This window comes from Osmia lignaria, chromosome 6 (assembly GCF_051020975.1).
Source record: "Osmia lignaria lignaria isolate PbOS001 chromosome 6, iyOsmLign1, whole genome shotgun sequence".
Taxonomy (NCBI): domain Eukaryota; kingdom Metazoa; phylum Arthropoda; class Insecta; order Hymenoptera; family Megachilidae; genus Osmia; species Osmia lignaria.
The window spans coordinates 8,406,405-8,431,645 of NC_135037.1; the positions used below are offsets into that span (position 1 = coordinate 8,406,405).

The following is a 25,241-nucleotide window of genomic DNA, read 5'->3' on the forward strand; positions in this document are numbered from 1 at the left end:
AAACAACAGACTCCACCCACAGTGCAAGGATTATTCGAAGGATTTTTAATCCTAGAAAGGTGAAAACCAGGGTCCATTGAGAATTCTAATTAGAAAATCTTAGAAAATATTAGGAAATATTAAAAATGTTTTGTTCCTCTAATTTACAAAATTTCCAAATAATTATTTCTGCAAATCACTTCAGGATTAAAATAAAGTCTTATTTGTTCTTCTCGGGATACTCTGATAATTTCGATTACTATCGTCCTTGATTTCGTTACCCGTTGATTTATATCTACGTTGAAGAATGGTAAAAAAATACTCTGTCAGGTTTCTTGATATATCAACGTTTTATTAATGAAGTACTAAACGCAGGAACGTAAAAGTATGATATTTACAATAAACAGGAAAAATAAGGAATCGACTATCATCGAAGAGTTTATGCATAATGTATGGCAGACGATTTTTCAAATCATCACTAAGGAAATCTAACATTTTTTCTATTTCTTCCTTTCTTGCGCTTCCATGTCCACTTTCTTCTGCGGGGATTTAAATTCCAAGGACCAAAAATTTTTGTAAACGAGTCCTGATTCGTCTCCTGTTTCGATCCCTTTATCGATATCCTCGTTCAATCTTGAAACACCAATCTCACCATTTTCTTTTTTTTCATCTTTTCGAAAGTTTCTAATAATATCATCTTCGAGATGTTTCGTCAAATATTCATCTTTATCTTTAAACAAGAATCGCAGAAGTTTCGAGCCTTCCGACCCTTGGTTCACCTTGTTCCGAGGTTCCTTCGCGGTATCGTTGTTTTGATCGTGTCTTTCGGTCAGTGTCTCCGCGAAATCGTTCGATTGCCGCAATTTCGAGGAATAATCACCGTCCTCTCGTTCCTCCACGGTGCCTGATCGTTTCTCGGGCGCATTATCACTTTCGGATTCGTTAAAGTCACCTGAAACCCGTTTCCCGTTCTTTCCGTATTTGGACAACGTCTCCTTTCCGAGCGACTCCAGCTTTTTCATTATCGGATCGTCCTTAAGAAATTCGTCTAGATCGAACGGCTTCCTGTACTCGTTTATATCGAAAATTATGGGACTCGTGGATTTACCTTGCCCTTCTGGATCCCCCTGCGATTCTCTATCCGATTCATCGTCAAATGCTAATTCCTTGAATCTAGATTTCTCTGAATCGTTTGATTTCTGTTTCGAATCCTTTCGGGATTCGTTCTTATTTCTTTTAGAGTTATCGATTCTGGAAGATTTAGAAGGTTTTTTAGAGTTTTTAAATATTTCTAATTCACGATCGTTAAAATTGATACTTAAATTTTGGGGAAAATTTGCAAATTTATCTTTTTTATTTAAAGATTTCGAATTTTCTTTCATATCTTTATTAATATCCAAAGATTTAGCAGATTCTTTAGGATTCTTTTGCTTTTTGTTTGAATCATTTTTGGACCCTTTTGATAAATTATACTCGTTATTATTTTCAAGTTCATCGATATTTAATGATACAGAAGGATCAACAAAATCAACATTCTGTTGTTTCTTCTTTTTCTTATTAGCCTTACGATCCTCCTCGTCTAAACTTTCCTCCCTTATGTCGGAATAATCAGGAACCTCCACATAAGGAATTTTATTCGGATCGTATTCCGGAATATCCGTAGTTTCCCCGATATTCTTCTGATGATCCCGTATGTTTATGTAAGTTTTATTTAAATGTTCGACCAAATTCTTCGATTTGGTTTCGTCCGAGGGGTCCTCGGACCTCTCGCTCGCCATAGAATCATTTCTATCCTTCTCTTCGTTCTCCTTTATATTTTTCAAATTTTCTCCCGTACTTTTCACCATGTCATCCGCCTCTGAGCGACCGGTGTCCTCGCATTTCATGAAAACAGGGACGTAACTGGGTTTTCTTGTTTCGCTGGATGAAAATTCGTGATTAGAAGAATTAAACTGCTTTTGCTGTTCCTCGAAACTAAGATTCGGATGACGATAGAATTTCTCCGGCGACACTTTGAAGACTCTTTTTCTCTTCGACGAACGTTTCGAACGTTCCAATATATTTATTTTCGTGTCATTTTTCTCAGGAATAATTTCGTTATTTATTAAAGGGTGCGGAGTTAATTTCTGATCCGTCATGTATTTTTTATATTCTTTCGTAGAAATTTCCTCTGTCTTCTTCGAATATTTTCTCGTTTTCTTAATTTTCTTTATAGGCATTCGTTCGACGAGAGGCGATTTCAATTGCTCCTTGTCAACACTCTGAAAATGTTGAAGGTTCGTTACCCTGATAATCTTCGCTGTTTATTTTCCGATAGTGCTATTCAACCCCGCAAGTTCTAAAGCCTCCTTAAACTTCGTGTATGGTACATGATACGAGTGCAAAAATCTCCGCAAGATTCTCAATGTTTCTCAATCGTGATTTAAAAGAAGCGACGTTCTTGCTTTCGACCGCTCGGTAAATCGTAATTAATTTCTTGTGCTAGCCGAATAACTTACCGCGTGTGAAATATAGTACCATCGGTGGAACGCCGAATTTGGGCTCGTAGCGTGTTGCTTTTCGCTCGATTGTGCGTGTGGAGAAAGGAGAATTCACAAAACCGATGGAGGTTCCATAAATGGCACTCTTGTTAATGTGACTTTATTTCGTTCACGGTACTTATGTACAAAATACAATCAAAAAAAAAAAAAAAAAAAAAGAAAGAAAGAACCGGGGACTGAGTGTGTACAGTGGCTCAGAAAATACATTTTTTCTTAAGATTATCTTTTTCTGTGCCGTGAAATTTGGAAAATTGAAATCGTGTTCGAATAGATCAGCGCAGCAACGTCGAGCCTGTTCCCTGAGCCATCGTGCACGTGTATAATACACGATAAACGATAATACAGTAATAATTCAAGCGATAAGTGCTGTTATTCACGCTGCACACCTTCTTTTTCACGCCCTTTCTATTGTTTGTGTATTAAAATTAAAGAATATGAGGGGGGTGGGGGTGGGAAATACGCCTACAACGACGATTTCGGATAAAAGAACGTACTGGTTCGACGAACATACATACATAGGTTCACAAAAGTATTTAAATAAAAAATGGAAAATTTCTTTCACCTTTATGTTGTAGTAATTTTTTATACTTTTGTGAGCTGGTGCATGTAAGAAATATTGCGATACAGTAAGATAGGTGGATATATCGTATAAATTACTATGTGTTTTTTAATGCTATTTCTCTAAATATTACTTTTATTAGGGATGATTCGCACTGTTAAAGGCACGAATTTTTCTTTTTCAAACCATAAACGAAAATTTTTTTCACGATAAGGGTACGTTAGGAATAAAATTATTGAATTCTTCGAAGTTTATCTCTTTTATTGTTAAAAGGGTGTTCGCGCCTTTATCAGTGATTTTTAACGATGCTAGTATATTTCTAAGTACTTCTACCATATTTGATGTGATAGTCGTTCGTTTGGTAGATCAAGAATTATCAGTTCATACAAAATAATATCAAACTATAAACTTTCAATTGGTGGAAGCTTAAAAAAAAGAAATGATAATACAAATATAACACTCTAGTGACGCACTCTATAGATAAAAATATTTTAAAGTGCATAATTTTTTTTTACTAATACGATATTGACGGGTTTGAAAAATAAAAATTTTCAAAGTTTAATTACAAATTATATTAAAACACAGATTTTTTATTTAAAATTCCGTGTCTTCTTGTCTATCTACCATATTTCACTCACACTTGAAATTAATATACCAAACGAACAAGATCACAATATGTAGGAATATCGATGTATCTGCGTTACACTATCTTCAACCTTCTCGATTCGTTCTTCAACATCGTATAGCAAGGTGCCTTAAGGTGCTAGAACGTGCGCGACAGTGCGAGGGTGTGAACCAAAAATATTTATTTCTCTTCTCGTCGGTACACGATTACAAGGATCCGCTACGTAAATCGAATAAACGCAACGATCGTCAGAACAATTCTATTTACGACAATCTCTCTCTGTCACGATTTAAACGACAGGTATAAACATTGCCGTTTATCAAATCTCGGTGCAATCGATGCTCCAACCAAGTCCGTTCCTCGTGCACTGAATTATTTTCTGAATCCCAGATACGAAGCAATGCCGTTAATGCTTTCATAGAAGAGTCGTAAAACCTGCTCCCTGTTGTATTGGTTCCGCACCCTTTCCGGTCGATTCGGCCGTCTCGGTACGTCAAGCAAGTGCTCCTCCACCAATCGCTATGGTACAATAGGTTTAACATTTGTATGGTGTCGGTGCGTATCGTATAATCCTTGACAAGGGACAATCTTTATTTTGGGCACTTTTCCAATCCTCTCTCTGCATTTTCTAGTTTACTTTCGTTTTTTTTTCTTTTTTTTTTTTTTTTTTTTTTTTTTCGGGGGTGTTCGTTGAAGGAAAGGAGGAGGTAAGACTAGAGAACGAGCAGTGCTAGAAAACGTGCTACCCACCTCGTATCAACTATTGTGAATGAATGTTAGGCTGTAGTTATGTACATTGTGTTCGTGTGTGTTGTAATAAATTAAAAATCGAACGTAGACGGAAAGGGAGAATTTTGATTTCGGGGAAACAAGAGCGTGAAGATTTATCGTTGAAAGATTTGTTGATTTTTTCGTAACAAGCAGATTCGCTTTCATTTATCGCATACATGTATGGAAATCGTTGAAAGAATGGTACAAATTGGTTTAACCCTCTGCAACTGAAATTTTCAATAAAAATTCTAAGATACTATATTTGTTTCATTAGTTTATAATTTACAATGAAAAAGAAATTTTAGAGGGTTAACGTAGATGAATTTTTCAATTTTGCCAAGTGTGAAATTTACCAAATTTTCTTGATCAGTTAGAAAACTAGGCAAGATGATTCTCTATCGCGATATTAAGAGTATTCGACAGGTATTTGGACGTATTCATTTAACACGCGATACTCTACCGTTGTTACATTCGTACAGCAATTATTTCTATTATAGGTAACTCTAACCAGAACTAGCTAGAACGATGAAACTCGAATGAAAGTGTGTATCGTTTCTCGATCTGACGCATTTCGATTGTAATGCAACACGGGCACAATTGAACACGCTCTATTATTATATGAACTATCTACTCCCAAAGCAATCGGCCTGGAATCGTTCTATGTAAACTTCGCGTATTGCAGTTTAACATTACTGGCAAGTTTACCTAAACTTTCACGATCGTGTACTTTCAGGATGTTCTGTACAGAGTGTTACAGAAAATGAATTACAAGCTTTTATGAACGAAAAGAAAAAATGATCATATGTATTCACTGATTTATATTCAGTTGATTCGTATTGCGATAGGTATCAATATTTTATATTAATTGGCTATAAATGATTTTGAAAATAAATGAAAATTATGAACTTCAAAACTCTTTTCTGCAACACCTACGTACACTACAAACCGTAACATAGAATGGGTAAATCTTAAAAATAGTTAATCGTATGAAAAAGTGGTAAAAAAAAAAGAAAAAAAAAATAAGAAGACCTAAAAGAGAAAGAGAGACTACAAATGAAGGTTATAATTTATACTCAATCGTATATAAATTATAAATCTTGCTAAGGCAATAAGTTAAGTGTCTCTAAGAGAATAGAATTAATTAAAACGTCGCTCTAAAGGGTCTATTCGAGGCTAACTATACTCTGTACTCTGTATTACGTTCGTCTGCTTTGTGTCCCTAAATTGATTGAAAATGCATGGTGCAGACGGTCCTACAGTTTGCTATGCTACAGTACCGTAATGTGTCTCGAGTTAAGGGTGCCTAAGGGTGGTGCTTCTTGGCTCGTGACTGTTGGTTCACTACAGTGGTGGTGTTCGTCTAGGCGGTCACTACATTTTTTGTTTTACTTCTAAAAAACAGCCGTTTTACTTTCCGTACGGTTGATACTGCTCCTCTAGATTACTCACGTATTGAGCGTGACTCGCAGTCGGATATTCCGCCCATTTGCTCAGGTCCATGCTTGGCAATACACCGCTTCGACACGGGACTCGTGGATTTCTAAGAATCAAATTTTTTTTATCAATAAAATTACTCGAGATTTTTAAAAACATACATTTTTATTGTTGCTTATTCGAATCAATCATAACTTTACTTCACTTTAGAGGTTCCTATTTTTCAATAAAAATTTATCAAAATTAAAACTATCTTCTTCATGTTTTAAGCTTTAATTTGATATATCATAAGTGTTATTTTGTAATACCTTTATGTTATTAAATTTTAATATCAGAACTTACATCTCGTGGTCAGGTAACACCATGGGATAAATCTGTATGGTGTCTATCAGGTCGGTGTTGTCACAGATTACCCTGGCCAGCTTCACTTTTCGTATCTCGTTCAGTTGTTCTATAAAATTGAAAGCGTACGAATTGAAAAGTTGCGTACGTGTCGTAGAACTCTGTTTATTAGTGTTCTATTCGTTCCGAGTCCTTGGCGTGTGTCGAATCGTACGATTCGAAAGGTTCCTTACCGAGAGTGAAGGACGATGGCTGGTTCGGCAGCTCGTACCAAAATCGATCACCTCGACGTGAATAGCTGAATTGCGTGGCAATTATACAGGCGAAGGTTGGACCGAGCATGCTACCCGGAAGCGGTCTTTCGGACACGCCACCGGACCAGAGGTCCACGTCAGCTGGATGCCTGGAAATCGATGGGGTATCGTACCGTTATTTCCGGGAATTCGGTTGGCGAAATCTCGAAACTACGCTGACACGTCATAGAATTGATTCGAAATAGATTTCAGTCAAGGATTAGATATAGGTATTCATTAGAATATTAATTAACCCTCGAACAGTGGAGTTTGGGTCAACCCTAACTTACAAAATATATACAAGAACATTAATCTAAAGTAAAATGTATCATTTTTAAGGGAATGGTGTAAAATTTAGAAAATAAAATAGGGGCTCTCTCCATGGTCCGCCGTCTGAGGATTAATACATTGAATTCTATTTCATTTTTATTTTCTAAATTATAGATTATTTCAGAATTCCTTTGTTAATAAATTTAAGGGCATAATTTTCTAATTACTACTCACTCAAAGATTGAACTGTATCTTTTGATAGTCTCATTTGGCATGGATCCATGTAAATCATCGAAGGTGTCTGCCCAGGGAAGGCCACAGAATTTTCTGTAGAATAAACAAATTCAATTGTTAATACATTTTTAATGCAAAAGATGGGCAAATGTTTAAGGAAATGAGATTTTTATAGTCGTATGTAATTCTTGACAAAAAAAAAAGAACCAAAGCAGGAAATAATTCATCTTGGAAATATTGAAATTTCTTTATAAATATCTTTTTTAGAGTATTTTTAAGTAACCTTCTATTTTTTTCGGTGACATTTACGATGATAAATCAAGTAGAAGTACCTATGTCGTCAATGTAAAATCTGACATTTCGAAAACAGTTAATTTCCGGGCACGTTTCATTTCTTTGAAATAATAATTTAACTAGTGTTTGCCAACCTGAACTCCATGTAGCTTGGAACGCCAAATTCGCGGCCACGTTGCATATTAAAGGAGACCAAGTCCAGTCCGAATTTCGCACCGGCTTTTTTGAACAGGTGATTCGTAACCTGTGGAATCGATACGCGTAAAGTACTCTCTGTTTCTTTCAATTTAATTCAAAAGTCTCTCAGGAACGCTTCGTACCTCTTGCGTGATAGAATCGTCCATAGCTTGAGCGACTTGATTCATCAGTCCCATAATGTATTCATCGAAAACACCAGCTCGATACAGGTCGAAGGGTCTTCTTATTAAATCAGACAGTCTTTTCGAAGCTTTAGAAAAAAGACAAATTTTAGTCACATGATCATAGAAGGATATTGGATTGCAAGTAACTAATTACAGGATTCTTTTAATTTACCTATGAATTTGTGAGCTTTACTCCATCTTTCCACTGCTGTTGGCAGTAAAGAGTGTCCAAATCTGAACGCTGCGGCAGCAAAAGCATCGATCACTGCTGGATTCACACTTTCGTCGTAACCATCCCAGTATCCCTGTGTACACGATTGTTAACACTGAATACTTTTTCATTAAATTAAAAATCATTAAAACTTTGACTGTAACATCACCCATACGTGGGTGGGAGGTGAAGCTTGAATTTCCAAAGGAATCCATCGCTTATGGTGATAGGGCTGGCAAATTAAATATGATCTTACGTTTTTCTCCAGAAGAAGGCCAAATTTCTCCATAACATCTTTTCCAAGCAAAATAGGCAGGAATTCATTGTAAGTGATGTGTTCAATTTCAGCAATCACTATTCGTCTAGATTCTTGATACAGAGTCTCGTCGTCCCAGTGTGGGTTAATTTGAATCAACGTTTTCGCGATCCTATTATGCTCACGTGCCATCAGTGTGTGCATACAAGTTAACACTAGCTGTTCGTTCACTCGAATTTCACCTGAAAACAAAATTTCATAATGTTAATCAGTTTTTTCTATTCATTTTAAAGAGATTTGATTTTATGTCAATCGAGAAGTAATTTGATTTCTTTATTTTAAAGATAAAAATGAATTTATCGAGACATTGATATATGTATATTATAGTTTGATTTTATATCGATCAAGGAGAATTTAAAGGGGGCAGCGTTAGATTTCTCACGGATAAAACGCGACCAGACAAATTTGACGCAACAATCGTTCACGAACGAGCAGCTCTTTCTTTTCCCGATCATTGTATCAACTTTGCCAATGAAGTTGTCGACCTTGATTCTGGACCACTCCCTTTCTCGATTGCACATCAAGCTGTGAGCCGATAATCGAACGGCTATCAACGTTTTTCGATTTGACAGCAAAGGGTATGCGAATTTCGACACTACTTTGCTGTGAATAATATGATAATACTATGATCGTTTTCACAAGTGACCTCGTTTCACTTGATAAATTGATTGGACCATCATTCAATCTATTTTTTTTTTTTGCAATTTTAGTTAAATATATCATTTTTATATATTGGAAGAATAATTTTAAAAGATTAGCATAAAATTAAAAAAATGGAAACAGTGTGCGATACAAAATTGAATTAAAACTGGGGTTCTCTTCCTGGTCCGTCGTCCAAGGGTTAACAAGTCTCTTAGATTAATTTTCATTCCAAAAGACTCACCTGCTTCGAAACAGTACATGGATCGGTTCAAACGGGTGCAGCCCTCGTCGGGGATGTCCAATTTGAGCGGGAGTAAATCCTTTAGCCCGTATTCCGAGAACACCGGGTTCATGCGTAACAAACCACCGTAACCGGTTCGAAGTTTCCTGAAACCAAGCGAAGAACAAAAGGATGTTTGAATTCGGATCGGAGGCGTGTTGTGTCCGGAAATTTTGTCTCCTGGAACGCCTTATTCGACGCGGAGAAAGAGAACGCTGTGTTAAGCTCGATTGAGTAACCGTGGATCTCATAATGCGAGCAGACTAGAAAGTGCGAGGAACTGAACGTATGTACGGTACCCTGCGTTAGAAAATATAGAACAACGTAATGCTGATTTATTGTCCTCGCTGATGTAACGAACGGACGAACGGCTTTTAGTTGTTTCGAACACCGTGTTGCAAGTGGCTCGATTATCGAACATGTTATTTATTATTATCTACTTATTTTAGTTTGATAACTGGTCTTTTTGTGACGTGCAAAATGACAATTCTTTGTAACGAACATTGGCGTAAGTAGGATTTTTTCTAGGCTGGGCTAGGTTCTTTAGCTTTGTTAACAGTATTAAGGGTTTGGTACCTTGCATTTCGCGAAATTTTAGGGGAGAATTTGAGAATTTGAGAATTTTGGAATCTGAGAAGTTTGGAATTTGGAATTTGAGAATTTTGGAACCTGAGAAGTTTAGAATTTGAAATTTGGAATTTGGAATTTTAGAATTTGAGAATTTGAGAGTTTGAGAATTTTGGAATTTGAGAATTTGGGAATTTTAGAATCTTAGAATCTTAAAATTTTTATTCCTTAATTTATAGAATTTTAGAATCTTAAAATCTTACAATTTTGGATCCTTAATATTTAGAATTTTAGAATCTTAAAATCCCAGGATGGTGTAGGAACCAAACCCACTCTCTACTTACGCCAATGACAGCGTTAATTACAAGAAGATGGTAAAACGATGACGAAGCCCAAGTAACGCCTGTTACTTTTACATTAAGAAACAGTTCGATCGAAGGAAAACCGTTTTACCTTGCGAATACTTCGTTAATTCCATAAACCGTATTCCCATCCAACACTCCTGTCAGAAGATTAAACGGTACGCGAGATCCAAGACGGCATCCAGGTCGAACGGCGGGAAACGCTCTAACAAAGTCCATGCATTTCACGCCGAACAGCCTGTAGAAGTAATCATCTTCCGGTATGAGGATCTCGTTGCAGTAAGGATTCTTCAGGTGCGGTGGTCGATGGCAACATTCCTCCGGGTCGTTTCGGTTCAGGGGATCTGCAAGAGTAGCTCATCGATCATACGATAGCACTGCTTACCAGCACCGCTTGATGTATCGTTATTTATTTTAATTCCACAAGACTACCAACGGAGTTTTACTTTCCCTGTCTCGATACAGATACCTATCGTTTCCCGTACGATACGTGGGAAGATTTTCTTGCCGTGGGTGCATTGGCCAGAAGCGATAAACGATGCTGGGAATAATCTATTAATTTTTCTTTTAAATAGACTTTAGAACAGTCGAAAAATTTCAGAAGCAAATAATTGGGAAACTTTTAAATATATTTCCCCTATAATATGGGATTCGTTTGTAAATCGAAAGAAACATGCTACATTTTTTAAGAGCTTCATTAAAGTTAGACTTCTCTGTTCGTCAGAACCGTCCGTTTAATTACTTTATACGTGTTGCGCCGGTAATTACCAGGTTCCAGGGCAAGAGCGCGGATTTTGGCGTGTATCGCACGGCCCGTGGAAACTTCACGGTAGTCACATGATCGGCCTACCGGTTATCTGTTCACCGATCGTTCGCTTTCTCTGGCAGTTACCCTAGTTTCGATAGACGGTAAATATCCGACGTAGAAGGGCTTGGGAGCTGTCTACTATACGTTTGCTATGTACGAACGTCCCCGAACGGGGTACGCTGATGTAATTTAACCGATACCAATTGCATAATTTGCTATTGACTGAAAATTAGAACTCGATTACTTTCCCTATCTCCACTTATTTCATGTATTTTTCGTCATCTTCTGATACGTATAAAATTAATGGGGATAAATGTCTTCAAAGTTGAACATATTTTGTATCTACTACACCGTGGAATTATTGAAAAACGGTGAACATAATATAAATTTCATGAGGGGTGGTTTACTCGTAAGACTTTCCAAATAATCTAATATCTTGATACACAAATTATACTGTTATAGTTTAACAATTATCGTGTCTGGAATCATACCTAGAGGTGTCCCAGTCAACGTATAGTCGTGGTCCATAAACTGTCCCCAGGCGATCACCATAACAGTGCCGGCGTGATCGTGATAACCTTCGTCAGGGTGCATGGTGCGCGACACCACTCGTGATAATGGTAAATCATGGCCGGTTACCGATATCCTGGGCGCCGTTAAACCGTCTGAGAATCGTGGAGTCATAAGTCTACAAAAGAAACAAGAATATATCAAAAAAAAAATTAGATTAAAATCCATTGTCTAACGAGGGGTTGACAGTGATGTTTCACCTTTGGAAGGGTGACAAAGTGGAACCCCATGTTGGATTTTGCAAATTCGTGCAGAGACCATCGTTTCTTCGGTATTTCCCAGCTCGGCACTCCACGTTGCTCAAAAAGGCTGGGCATACCTCTCGAATCAAGGTCTTCGATGTGTCGATTAGGGGTAGACTCTTCTCGATCTCGTCGACTGTTAAACCGTACCTGCGATGATTAGATTTAATTACCCTTTGAGAGTGATAAAATTTGTCTAACTGAGCTATGGGCCTTTAGGACCCTTTAAATTCTTCATTTCTCATATAGCTTTTAAACTGTTGTCCTAACTTAGAAAAACTCGGCGTTTTCAGTAGGGCTTCTTATGATGTTACCCGGTTTGAACGCGTTAGAAAGTATCAGTGGAAATGGAATTAGCAGAGAGTGTAAAATGCCTAATTAACCGATCCCAATTTAACGAAACATCCTCAGGCCTAACTTTCTAACGATCATCAAATGAAACTAGTGCTGCGATTACTGTAAAGTTTCCTTCTAATTGAATGGTAAATTAAAAGCGAAAGGGGTTCTTACGTTTGCACGAGGTTCGATGTGATGTCCAGGAGGAGTTCGCCGACCGTGGCCAGGTCTTCTGGCCGCCATGTCTTGCCTTTCGGTTGCGCCACATCTGCATGAATCGACGAAACGTGTGGGTGAACATGGTGAACGCGAGCATCGGCCAAACAAAAGAGCAGCTTGTAGCCGAGGATATGTATGAGTATGTAATAGTTAGAAACGTGAGATCGCGAACAGAGAGTTTAGCGACATATATTCGATCATCGAGCTACGTGTTACTTTGTAATTAGCATTTCTTTTTGCTTTCATTGTAATAAAGAGCCACTCACTGATGCGTTTTCTAGCTTCCACGTAGGCGCGATTCACAGCATCGTAGGTGATGCACGTCTGTGATGCTGTTGCTGGTGTACTGAAACACGATATAAATGAATTTAACGACAGATTGAAATATATTCGATTGGGTAATAAGTTTCTTTCGACAGCGACAAGTGTTTTCTCAAACAAAAAAGTATCTCAAAATTCTTGTTTTTTTTTTGCAATGAGTAAGGGATGGGAGACCGACGTCGTTCCCGTCAGTATTTCCCACCCTGTAACTGTTTCTGTGAGCTCGTGGCCCACTTACCAGCTAAAAAATAAAGATAACGATTGGTGTTACCGGAATATTAAATTAGAAACGAAAATAAGGAGTGGAAAGCTTTTTAAAACAACCACATAATGGAGAGAAAGAAAGGAAACGAATACATAAAAGTATTTCAAAATTCTTCTTGTGTTATATTAATTAACCCTTGGACGGCGGACCATGAAGAGAAGCCCCAAAACGTTGGACCTTGGAGAGAGCTCCAATTTTATTTTATTTCATTTTCTAAATTTTACATTGTTTCTTTAAAAATTATTATATATTTAACTTTAGGTTAATATACTTTTACATATTTTTTTAAGTTTTGGTCTCGATTGACCTAGACTTTCTGTTCAAGAGTAAAGCTTAAAATCTGAAGAAAATTATAACGTAAGGGTTTCATTGGTATTTTTAATATAAAATGGTTGATCCCTTGTGAAAGACACATCTTTACAGGCTAAATTGCGTAGTTTTCCGCTGCGTGTAGATTATTTACAGTCTTTATTCTCTGTCTCTCTTTCTCTTCACCTTTCCAAGCCTCTCGTTGTTCCTTTTTCGAGTCAATTACCTAACGTTCCAGCCTAGTTTCATGAGAAGTTAAAGTACGAAAGGCACGCATTTACTCGTCTCTGTGCTCGAGGATATTCTGTATCAAGGTAATCCGAAACTAGTATGCAAACCGTGAGTCCATGCGAATTGACATATCCTGTTTCTTGTAAAGAAACATACTGGCATTGACGTGCCACTCGTGGATTTTACCTTCAACGCATGACCCCGGCGGTTTCTTCTGGGTTCCTTTTGCTTTTCGTATCAATCATACAAGATTCAATTTCTCTTTTGATCATCAGTCATTGAGATAGTTGAAATTTTATTTCAAACTTTTAATTAGCTTTATTTTCTAACGAACAGTTGATCTCGTGTTCTGTGGATCAATCAAACGTTGAAGTTGATCAACATTCTTCCAACCTACACGGTGTTCGTAAATTGTATCTCGAAATCCTCTGAGCGGTATTTTCTCACAAATTATCCTGTCGCAATCGTTATTAAATAGAGTAATGGGTGCACGCTGAAAGTATTCGCGAGAATGCACTTGAGGGCCGTTCTGCGTTTAATTGTAACAAAGTGCATTCTCGCGCAATTTCGCGTCATAACTGCAGCTCTAACGAGCTACGTGCGGTTGTGTTTAATAAATTATTATGTCAATTCTCTGGTAAATTGGAGGTGGTGAGGTTGAAATTCTCGTTTCAGTTTATTGAAATAGAATATTGGAAAAACATGATTCATTCGTTAACTAATTAGCGATAGCAATAATTTTTATTCTGAAATTTGCATAGACCCAAAAAGTTTCGTAAATTTTTTCCCAAGTAATTTAATTTATTCGAATATATTTTTTTACAACGATCACTTTTAAGAACCGGATACGTAGTTGGGTTAAAGACAATTTCTCTGTATACACATTTGGTTTGGCTATGAGGACCCATAAAAGGAGAAGTCACGCTTGAAACACGTTTCTGCCTTTGATGGTTTACATGAGCTACATTTCGTACATTCAACGTAACGAAATTGGTCGAGAGCAGTTTTTTTAAATTGGGTAGAAAGTACTTTTAGATGTGATTTAACAAAGACGTTTTAGCCACGCGCACGTTACATAAATGTTAAAATTCTACCACATCGAACTCAAGATTGTCAGTCATTCTCTAATATCAATAATATAATTCAATGATTATTAGTAAATTATTAGTAAATTAGTAAATTATTGTATAAGCTTCAAAAGCTTAGTTAATCATATTAAAAAATATGGTATTTAATTTACATAAACGAGGAAAAATTCTACCACATCGAATTTAAGATTCTCAGTCATTCTCTAGTATCAATAATATAATTCAATGATTATTAGTAAATTTAATTTGTTATAAAGCATCAAAGGATTAGTTAATTATATTAAAAAATATGATATTTAATTTTGAGCAATATTCAATAATTAATTTTCGTACTTAAATATTAATTATAAATGATAACTGAATATCTACTTTATAATCGCACGTACAAAATAGATTCGATGTGTAAGCCTCTGTTTCAAGAGGCTTCGAGGGTAAACTTTAGCGAGCTACGTTCAAGCGTACACAATCGTCTGTTGACCTCTTCCGACATAGAAGTTCGGAATCTTCGAAGGACAATGTCGAGACCGATCAGTTGCTTGTTATTCGTGACACGGTGAAGACGTTCCTGTAAACGTCTCGCGTTATTATTTTACATCGGTTTTGCGTAGAATAAGTGCATACGAAGTGCATACAGGGTGCAACCGGAAGCATTGGGTGCTGCGGTCTTGAGACCCAGCTGCGATATCCGGTCCTCGGTGAGTCTGATATAAATCTTGAATAAAGTTTTCGAAAACGATCCTTTTACATATGTTCTCGCCATAACATTCCGATCGAAAGTACTTCCTCTCACTACCGTACCTTCAATTATGTCCTACATTGAAACTAATCGGCACGAATCGTATTTATAGTATGCAAGTTGAAAAGTTATACCACCTTAAGGTATACACACTTAAGAAAACTAGGAACACGATCTGTGTATTAGTTGCACAACCTATAGATTTCTCATTCCATTCAGTATCAGCTGACAGAGTATCGATATACAAGGCTGAATAATAGTAACGGTAGTATCGATAACTGTAAAGATAGTTTTTCTTTTTATGGAATTAAATTATCACAGCTTTTCTGTCACCTTTTTGTACCAGACTGATTTCACCGCGTTTATTATTACTAATTTTTCGATTAATTTGATTATAAATTAATTCACAGATCGTGCTATCCTCAATTGTATTGTTATCAGAATAAATTTTCCCTTCATTCTCCATCGATTTCGACTCTAAATAAATTAATAAAACCACCGTGCAATTAATCGCGATCATTCTACCGTGAATAAACAATTCTGAATTGGAATTCTTTGCGTCGGTCCGTTGCTCCACCAGCAGTCTTATCGTGCAAAAATATTGTAACCACATAAACGCACGTTGATCTAGCTTTCACTGGGGTTAGCAAATGTAACCCTCATTTTATCTCATTAGTATTTTGCTAATTGTCAGGTTTAAATCACCGTTCTTCAAGCTCTAGGTACTTGTAATCGCAGAAGACTAATCAATTATAGTTATAGGATCGAAGCTAATCGCGAGCAATTTTCTGATTATCCTTGCTAAGTCTTTCGAAGTTCGAGATTCACGACGATGTGTTTTATTAGCAGCAAAGGGATCATGATGAACCGTGACAGATTTTTCGCGATTAAAAAATTCAATCGCTAAGTGATGCATCAGAACACTTGAGTAATTTGAAGCTCATAATTGCAGCGGCACGATGCAACCGCAATTGTGGCTCGTTAAAACCGACAGAATTTCGTGATCACTTTGGGGAGGTATTAATAAATTAATTTCACAGGTGTTTTACAAATTTGCGAACGGTCCTTGGTTCATTTATCATTTTAGTCGATGGGTAATTAATTCTTTTCTGCCTTCTCGTTGAATTTTCCATCCCTGCTCGTTACGTCATTCCCGTTTCATTACCATGCATTTTTTATTTAATTAGTAATCGACGGTGGTTATGAATTTTAAGTAATTTTAGTATTTTTCTTTTATCATTTAATTCGAGGATTTTTCTTTTATTTCTTTTTTAATCAGAGAAAAATTATCAGAAATTCAATTAGAAACTTGATTGTTTTCAATTGTTAGTAGAAAATTCCAGATATTTTTTATTTAACTCATTAATTTTACCAGATGAAAACTTTCGAATTTATTCGTCAAAATCACCTTTTTTATCCTCGCATCTTTGAGAATCTATGTCGCATAACCCCACTCGTGTAAAACGAGGAGTTATTAATGAAGACAATCACATTAGTCTTTTCTCATTATGATTTCCTTGATCTTTCCTTGCCTATTAGTAGAACTAGGCTCGTCGACCCCGGTGTAAACGTCCTTTGTATTCTAATTACGAGCAATGTAACTTTGAAATCAACTTGATCAAGACCTGCTCCCTTGTTATCGGCTTATTAATAATTCATCGCTTCCTTTCTCGATGGTAATACACTCTGTCAGGAAATACAGACTAGATTCGATAAAAACAATATTACTCTCATCGTTAACATCTCTGTCTCATTCAAGATATATTGAAACTCTAATTACCAAGAAGAGGAATAATTCATTTTCAAATTTCAAGCTTTCTATTTTCTATCTTGTCAATAACACTGCCATTTAAAATAATACTTTTCTATTGATTTCAAATCGATATCCCTACTTTCCATAATCACACGTGAAATGATATCGACTGGGAATATTGAAAGTGTAATTTCATATAAAATCAACGATTTGCTCGTTGAGCAGATCCTGCAGGAATAAAGGTTAGATGGATAGTGAAAGTCCTGGCTAATATTACTTCGGATCGCTGTTCCTGCTTTCTCCGGACCTCAAAAATCTTACACTAGCACTGCTCTCACGATGATTACATAAAATTGCTGCTTGATTCGGTTCACTTCGAGTTAACGTAAAACCATCTCCCGAAAGATGTAATTATAAGTTGCACGTGGCCGTTTTAATGAAACACCTCGTGATCGATGTGAAAGATCGCTACGAGGAAATATCGCGAAACACGGGCTTCAACTGGACGATCGTTTGATTGTACTATCGGCAAATTAGAGGATTTAATAACGGTTGCTAATTAAGGTTTTAAACATGGTGTACAGGTGATTGTATGATATACAATGATATTAAAAAAAAGGGTTAAGCTTCTTCTTAATTAAAAATTGTAATTACTTTTCGTAATTGAAGTGAATTCTAAGCATTGAATTTTTAAAAAATAATTATTTCTCAAATTCAATCATTCTTCTTATTCCATTATCGACACGGTAGGAGCAATTAAATTTCCAAATACAGAATGCAATGCAGTCGGTGTGTAATTGTAATAAATGTCGTAACGAGGGTGTCGCAACAGGCTAATACAGATACATTTATAGTTTGATTCCGCTGAAAAAGAATCCTCGCCCGAAGGCAGTTCGCTTTAGTTGCGTCAAACAAGCCCGTTCAGGGAGTAATTCGTTCACTTACAAGGATCCACGGAGCAAATTGTACGTGTAATCGAAGACGTTTGTTCTTCCTGGACGGTTTAAGATCAAGGCACAATCATCGCCGTTTGCATAAACCTCGGCGGGTTGATATTGCAGTCCGCTGCAGCTGTGCTCGTTACTCCAAGTCGCTAGTAGCAGCAGGAGCCCGATTATCGCGGATCGTATCCGCCTTATCACGGATCTGTAACATTATAGACACAGCGGTGATTATCATTTTTCTGGCGTTAGGATACGTTATTGCTCGAAAATATTTTTATCCAGTTAACCCTGTACAGTGATATCTGTTTTCAAATAAAAAAAGAGAAATTGTAATTCTTAGGCGACCACTGCCGAGGGCAAATATTATACCCTAAGGCCTAGTTTACATTGCTAGAATAGCTAGTGCTAATATCTCGAGGGGAGAAAGGTAACTTTCTTCCTATCTCGCTCTACCATTGTGAACTAGATCTAGAAGTGAGATAGGAACACTATGCTATTTGAGAAATAAAAGAAAAGTATGATTAATTTTCACGTGTCAATTCGAAAAAGAATGAATCATTAAATAATTAATGTAACTTTATAATAAGACAAACGACTTCCTATATTTTCACACCTTTATGTAATCAGAAGCATCGACAAATACGGCGAAAAGAAAATATTTTTAATGATTAATTTATCGCGATTGGATCTGCATTATTCAATTATCATGGAAAAAAATTCATTATCGTGCGCGATGGTGTGATAACCCCCTGTACAAACAATTTATATAATTGTTGTACACTTTCGGTCGATGATTGGTTACATAATTTGGAAACGAATGAAATGTAATAACAAATGATGAAATTCCATGATTTTTCGAAAGAATCGAGGATGCGTCAGAATTCAAGGTATCATTTTACAAATGCAGAAGCGAAAGCATCAAGATCGTGCCCACCTTGGATTTTATCGTAACAAGCGTGCTTATTTTTCGACGATGCACTAACACGAGCAAGCAATCAAGTTGCAAAACGTGAATACCTTGTTTTAATATCTTTTATCTGAGTTGCAACCGACAATTGTTCGAAAGATGAGCGATACAATTTTAAACAGACTTCGTCTTGCCTTTTGTTTACACTGATGGTCAGCAATTTTGTTGAAGAATTAACTGATTTGTGTAAATTTTTTTATTTTTACAAAATATAGAAATACCAAATCTAATTCGAACTTTGACAAAAACAAAATTCGTTTAACTAAGATGGAATTCACTTTTATTAAACAGATTCTACATTAAGAATTCCGGTTTTTCCATACTTTTACTTTATTAACGAATGATCTAACTTGTCTATATTTCCCATAAAGTGCTTGAGAATCGGAATTCAAGTAGGCATCGAGAGTTTGTGAAATTCTAATTTATTTTCATCGTATCCTTAAGATTTATGACGTTTCGATGGATTTCACGAGGAATTCCTTAAATTTTATACAGTTAGAGTCCTTGATTGAAGGCAATTGGTTAATAGACCTTATGAAATTGAATGTATTGCAACCGGTTTATTGGCACGTTTCATTCGTGAACGGAGTGCAAAGAACGCAAGGTGAATAAGAAGAAATAGAGATAAAATCGAATCGAATATTCCACCATTTCTTATGTAATTGACACAAGAATTGTTCATTGTTTTTGTAAGTACATATTCCTGCATGGTTAAAGAAATATCTTCGGATTCAAAGATTATTCGAATAAAAAGGCGAAAGGATTCAAACTTCTAACTAAAAATAACATTATTCAAATTCTTAAGCATCGAAATCTAAATTGCAACACTGAAAATTTTTGGAAGATGCAATAAGATAAAAATATAAGAATTGAGGTTTCAGAAAACTTGGTCGATATATCGAAATTTTGAAGGAAAAGCGAGAGAATTCGAATTCCAAGCTGATCGAAACCAAAACAATGCGACGGTACTTTAAGCTATTTTATTTTTATCGTTATGATTATTGATAGGTTGGTAGAAATATTGTTTTCCAGCATAGAACTCTAATTCCGTGGACGAAAAAATTCACTCGACTTTAATGGAACTAATTTTTCTTAACGCAAAAACAACTTTCACTTTTATGCAAATCTTTTGCGAACAGAGACCCAAACGCTTTTATTCCCCGAGGAAATCGTTCATAGAAACATAGATTCAACGAAAAACAACGCATATTTGTAATAATAAAAATGATATTATTTTTTGAAAAATAATAGGAAGATCAATCCGTGCAGGGTGGATGCAAGATCAGTCTGTGATCCATTTGGGGGTTAATCGTGACTCAGGCGATTAAAATTAAAATTTCCACTGCCCAAGGGTTAATTATAGATTAATTGCAATTATGCTATATTTATTATACTTATGTCTCGCCTTTTAAATAATTTCTTTTTAATTAAACCAAAAGGGTAACTTTTTTCCTGTTTAATTAAAACCGTGCTCTCGATGAACCCGCACCAGTGTTAATTATTTTTCAAGGCTCAAGATCGTTTGGTTGTTTCCTCGATTCGTTTTGTATAAAGGAACATGGTCATTTTATCCGGACGAATTACGCGAATTGGCCCAGTATTCTAACCGCGTAACGACGTGAAATCGGATCGAGGAACGCAAGAAATCGAGCGGCAGCGTTGGAAGTCAGCGAAAGCTGAAAACTCAAAAAGAAGTTTCGCTTGGAGGAAATCAAGAAAAAAATGTAGATAACCACAGGCATTCGAAGCGAACCGATAGACGTAACTTACGTCTTTGCTTATCGAATGGTATCAAGATCTACTTGGAGCACTTTACGCTCGGTGAATTAGACAATTACATAATCGAGGGTATTTTATTTGTTTTCCCTTTGTGTGCGTGTGTGTTAATAAACGAAACTAATTAGTTGAACACAGAGAGCATGTAATTTATTGAATTCTGAGGAATGTTATTTGTTAAAGAATTAATCCTTTCGCCGCGAGAGAGTTCGATGCAAAACATACATTCTTTGATAAATAGTGCAACAATTAAACTATTACGTATTAGTGAAATTAATTTGATAATTAGAGGCGCCTATAGCACAGGGCAAGCGATTTTTTCCCAATATCTATAGGTACCAGTAACAGTGAAAGGGTTAAATTGAAAATTAGAAAAAGTAAAGAAAAGCACTTTAATAATTCCTGTGATTTAAAATAGAAAAATGTAAAATTTCTTAATTTTCAGTAATTTCAGTAATTTCACTGCTATTCGACATTCTTGCAATAACTAGGAAACGTAAGCCTCAATTTTCTATAATCAAATCGTAATTGGTAATATTCGGCCGATTTAATTGAAGGGTGATAAGATTTTCAAATCAGGTGGTGCAAGCGCGATCGAGATAAGAACCGGCGAGTTCTCGATCGGAATAAAGATCGTGGATCACTTTCTCATTGCGTATACCGCGGATTCTCCTTTCACTTTCCTCGTTACTTGATACAATCCGTCTGATAGATCCGATTTTACATGCTTTCCATTTGTAACACACTCTTCGTGTCAACGATCAGGTTTACGAGAGAAGCTTACTACTTATGCTACTATAACTATAGTAAAAGTAATAGATATTTTTCTATGAAATTGATATTTTATTTGTTCTGAACTTCGTTTTAATTAGAATGTTTTGGAATAATTAACACGACCGCTACCAGCGTCTTTGATTTGAATTTTTCTTTTATATGCTTTAAAACAGAGGGAAATTAAGTTAAAGTATTATACAATATAAAAATATATAAGAGAAATAGGCGACTGGGGTAAGATTAGATTAACCCTCGGACGGCGGACCATGGAGAGAGACACAATCTTAATAACCCCAGGAGACATCATGCAACGTGCATGGTCTTAAAATATATTATTTAATTAAAAAAGAAAATGTTCTATGAATTTCAATAACACTGGTAGCGAACGTGTCAAGGATTCAGTCTGTTCTTTCTTTGTGGTAATATACAGGAGAAACAATCGTGGAACAAAGAGTAGGTATGATCTTTTAAAGTAATAGAGGCATTAGGGTCAGACTTACAACGAGGTCCTTAAGTGCTGTAATAGTTACGTTAGATGGTGTACTTTTTTGCGATCATTGTGTAACGAATCGTTTTAAACGTGCCTCTACTAAAGTACCTTTTATTGCTGGTGAACACGTTTAATGCCACGTGGGTCATTGGTACCTTAGGATTACAGTTAAACGAGAGAAAATCTAAATCAACTTTAGAAATGGTTGAAAATTGATAAGATTCAAAGGAGAAAGAATTCCAAGTCAAATTTCACCCATCCGATGATTCGAGGGTTGAAAGAGTATCCGTAACTCACCCGTACATTCTTCCTCCACGTGCTCCACGTTGATGAACCTTCTTAGTTGAACCCGAACGAAAATCGTGGCAGGGATCGTCGCTCGATCGTAGATACCAAGGAACAGGAATCACACTTCCGGCACACTTTCTTTCGCGTCACGATCGTCGAACGAACGAAATTTAATGAAAAATTTCTGATAAAATAAACAACAACCGAAAAAATAAAAAAAATTAAACTCGTTTAATAAATCAACTTCAGTGACGAGAGTCTGACCCGATCCACCACTATGTTCGACGAAGTTTTTCGTGTAATAGTCGGCCAGTTCTACTGACTATCCAAGTGCAGTCAGTGACCACTGGCTGATGTCGAGTGATTGTTGGTTAGAGACTTACTGACCGAGTGTCTGATATAATGCTTGGTAGCCTGGCTCATGTCCTGTCGTTGTACCGTGTGTAGTTCTTTATCGAATACGTAGGGACCACACGGTGGTGGTGGTGGTGATGGTGGTGGAAAGCTCCCCAAAAGCACTGTGTAAAGTTGAAGGGTGGGGGGAGGGGAACGGTAAGTTAACCATACTTCGTGGGTAACAACCTCCAGGTGAGAGAGAACACGACGGAACGGTTAACTGGCAAACACGTGGAAAAGGGAGAAGAAGAAGAAGAAGGGAGAGGAGGCGTAGACTGGCATCCACGTTTGACTTTCCTTTCTCTAAACGAGCCGCCGGCTGCTGCCCTCGATTCGAGACATCGATTGTGTCTCCGACTGTTCCGAAATAAGTGACGTCGACTGAGTAACCACCCGATTCTGGTCAAATCGCTTGAGATATGTGCTCTGGTATCACTTTTTTTAATTTTCGGCTGACCCTGCCAGTTGATTTTTATTCTGGTCGCCGGTTCTGGGCGTTGAGCGAAGATGAAGGGGCGAAGGAAGTTTAGGAGGGTGAAATAGCATGGGACGATAGTTTCTTGGGAAGAACAGATCATTTTTAAGGGTGAAATAGGAGTATTTCTTTTTAAATCGGGTTATTATGAATTTAATTAGATGAAATATTCAGGGGGTGAAAGGGCCAGGGTAGTTTTGATTACTATTAGAATTATGCTAAGAATAGAAAATTGCAAATTGAAATATTTTCTGTTGAAAAATTAATTTTTTATTATTTTAATAGCGTGTTCTGTTAAACATGGCTATTAGATCAGATATTCAGGAGGTGGACGCGCCAGGGTAGTTTTAATTACTATTAGAATTATGTTAAGAACAGAAAATTGCAAATTGAAATATTTTCTGTTGAAAAATTAATTTTTTATTATTTTAATAGCGTGTTCTGTTAAACATGGCCATTTCTACCGTGGCGGTGAACGTATTATTAACACTTCCGTTGCAAGCAACATAAATCCGCCTACGACGGCTATTAATATCATTATTAATAGCGATTAGATATACATGAAGTAAATTAGAGGGGTGATTTTTTCTAAGCCTTCCAATCGTCATCGAAAAATATGTATAGTTAGGTACTCAATTATTATCTTCATAAGAAATTAGCTACTGAGACACATTCGAATACCTTTTAACGAAATTTCCTTGAAGAAATCCATTCATTTTTCATATCGTACATCTCTGATAAATTTGACGTGTATCATGTGCTACAAGTAACCGCGTGAAATTTGATCTCCTCCGAAAAGGAAAAAAAAATTCAATTTAATGCATCGAAAAGGAGGTACAAGAAGGGGCAGGTCATGAAGTCTTTTTACGAGTGAATTGCGCGATATTAAAAGGACATTCGATTTTCATTACATAAGTCATGCGTACCGCTTAAACATCATTGCGTAAGGTTATGAAAGTCGTGAGAATTTGAACGTTGGATGGAATATTGTAATTGATTATATAAGTAAATCAAATTCTTCGATGTCTAGTAAGCCCTATTGTCGAGTAATTATTCTTTTATTTGGAAGATGTGAAAGACCTTCCACTACCCTGGACACTTATTCGAATTTTCTTTCTCAATACCATTCAGAATTCTTGGATTAGTCGATTCATTTCTCTTTCTGCATTTATCATTATTTAATTAATAGGCTTTCAATTAAAAAAAATGTTTGTTAATTTTCTGAGAATATGAAAATATATAATAGAATACCATATTTATAAAATTTTTATTAGAGGAAAATTTTAATTTTAAAATTAAGTACACCTTGTGATAAGATAATTGATTTCAAAGTTTTCAATTACCAAATTATCTAATAAAATAAAAAATTTAAAAATACATAGCATTGGTTAAAAGAAGAAAGTTCTTCCACAGATTTAATCGCGTTACTTATTTCACTGATTTGCAACGTTAATCAGTTGTTGCGAAAAAAAAAAAAAAAAAATAGGAAAAAATAAAAACAAAAAATGTGGAAACGTTTCTAACAAATGTATCGATCTCTATGATGCAAGGGGTATCGTTCGCTCGGTTGCGATTTAGATCGCAAAAAGTTTGATTAATCAGAGGATTCTTCGTCTGGTTTCACGCTGAAGATCGTAACGAGTTGTGCATTAGCCGGGGGATTGCGAATCGTAGAAAGCGAAATGACAAGTACAAATCGCGAACGTGGTCTCGTCGTGGATCATCGAATAGCATAACGGTGATCGATCAAAGCATAACAACGAAAGCGCGTTGAATCTTATCTCTTGCTCGAGCGAATCGGTTATGAAGTAAGGTAATTGATCGATTACGCGATCGTAGATTCCTTGGCTACCGTGTTTTCTATCTGCCGCAGTTTCCTGTTTCCGTTTTCCTCTCATTTCGTATGCAAATCTTGCAATTTGATCATTATTTTATTATTCTGCAATGTCTCTTAAAGTATTACGATCTTTTAAAATAATACGATTTTTTAGTAATCGAATTAAAAATCTTTGTCATATATCGGTTACATTGCACGTGACACGTCGTTCATTTCAAAAGACTTTCACAGATGCTTGTATCCGCGTGTTACATGGACGCGAGGGAAATGAGTTTATTGTTCGAGACTTATGTGCACGGTTGTTCTTTACTGCATTGGAACTTGAAAGATTAAAT

At 36.3% G+C, this 25,241-nt stretch overlaps 3 protein-coding genes across 5 annotated transcripts in view; 1 reads left to right on the forward strand and 2 right to left on the reverse strand.

Annotated features, from left to right (window-relative positions):
• Cep290 (Centrosomal protein 290kDa) overlaps positions 1 to 25,241 on the forward strand; it is a 140,617-nt gene that overhangs the window by 13,612 nt on the left and 101,764 nt on the right. The window lies entirely within an intron of this gene.
• Positions 439 to 2,117, reverse strand: LOC117601549 (uncharacterized). Its single transcript, XM_076688598.1, has 2 exons — positions 1,411 to 2,117; positions 439 to 1,230 (listed from the first exon to the last, which is right to left on the reverse strand). Exons 1-2 carry the CDS (start codon positions 2,115 to 2,117, stop codon positions 480 to 482), a joined length of 1,458 nt encoding a protein of 485 aa, XP_076544713.1. The 3' UTR covers positions 439 to 479.
• On the reverse strand, positions 2,527 to 22,394 carry cysu (peroxidase homolog). Its single transcript, XM_034318414.2, has 17 exons — positions 22,208 to 22,394; positions 17,905 to 18,105; positions 12,523 to 12,602; positions 12,212 to 12,305; positions 11,660 to 11,851; positions 11,381 to 11,577; positions 10,173 to 10,425; positions 9,114 to 9,259; positions 8,171 to 8,412; positions 7,876 to 8,008; positions 7,662 to 7,789; positions 7,476 to 7,585; positions 7,048 to 7,140; positions 6,484 to 6,653; positions 6,251 to 6,359; positions 5,924 to 6,014; positions 2,527 to 4,222 (listed from the first exon to the last, which is right to left on the reverse strand). Exons 1-17 carry the CDS (start codon positions 22,213 to 22,215, stop codon positions 4,076 to 4,078), a joined length of 2,394 nt encoding a protein of 797 aa, XP_034174305.1. The 5' UTR covers positions 22,216 to 22,394; the 3' UTR covers positions 2,527 to 4,075.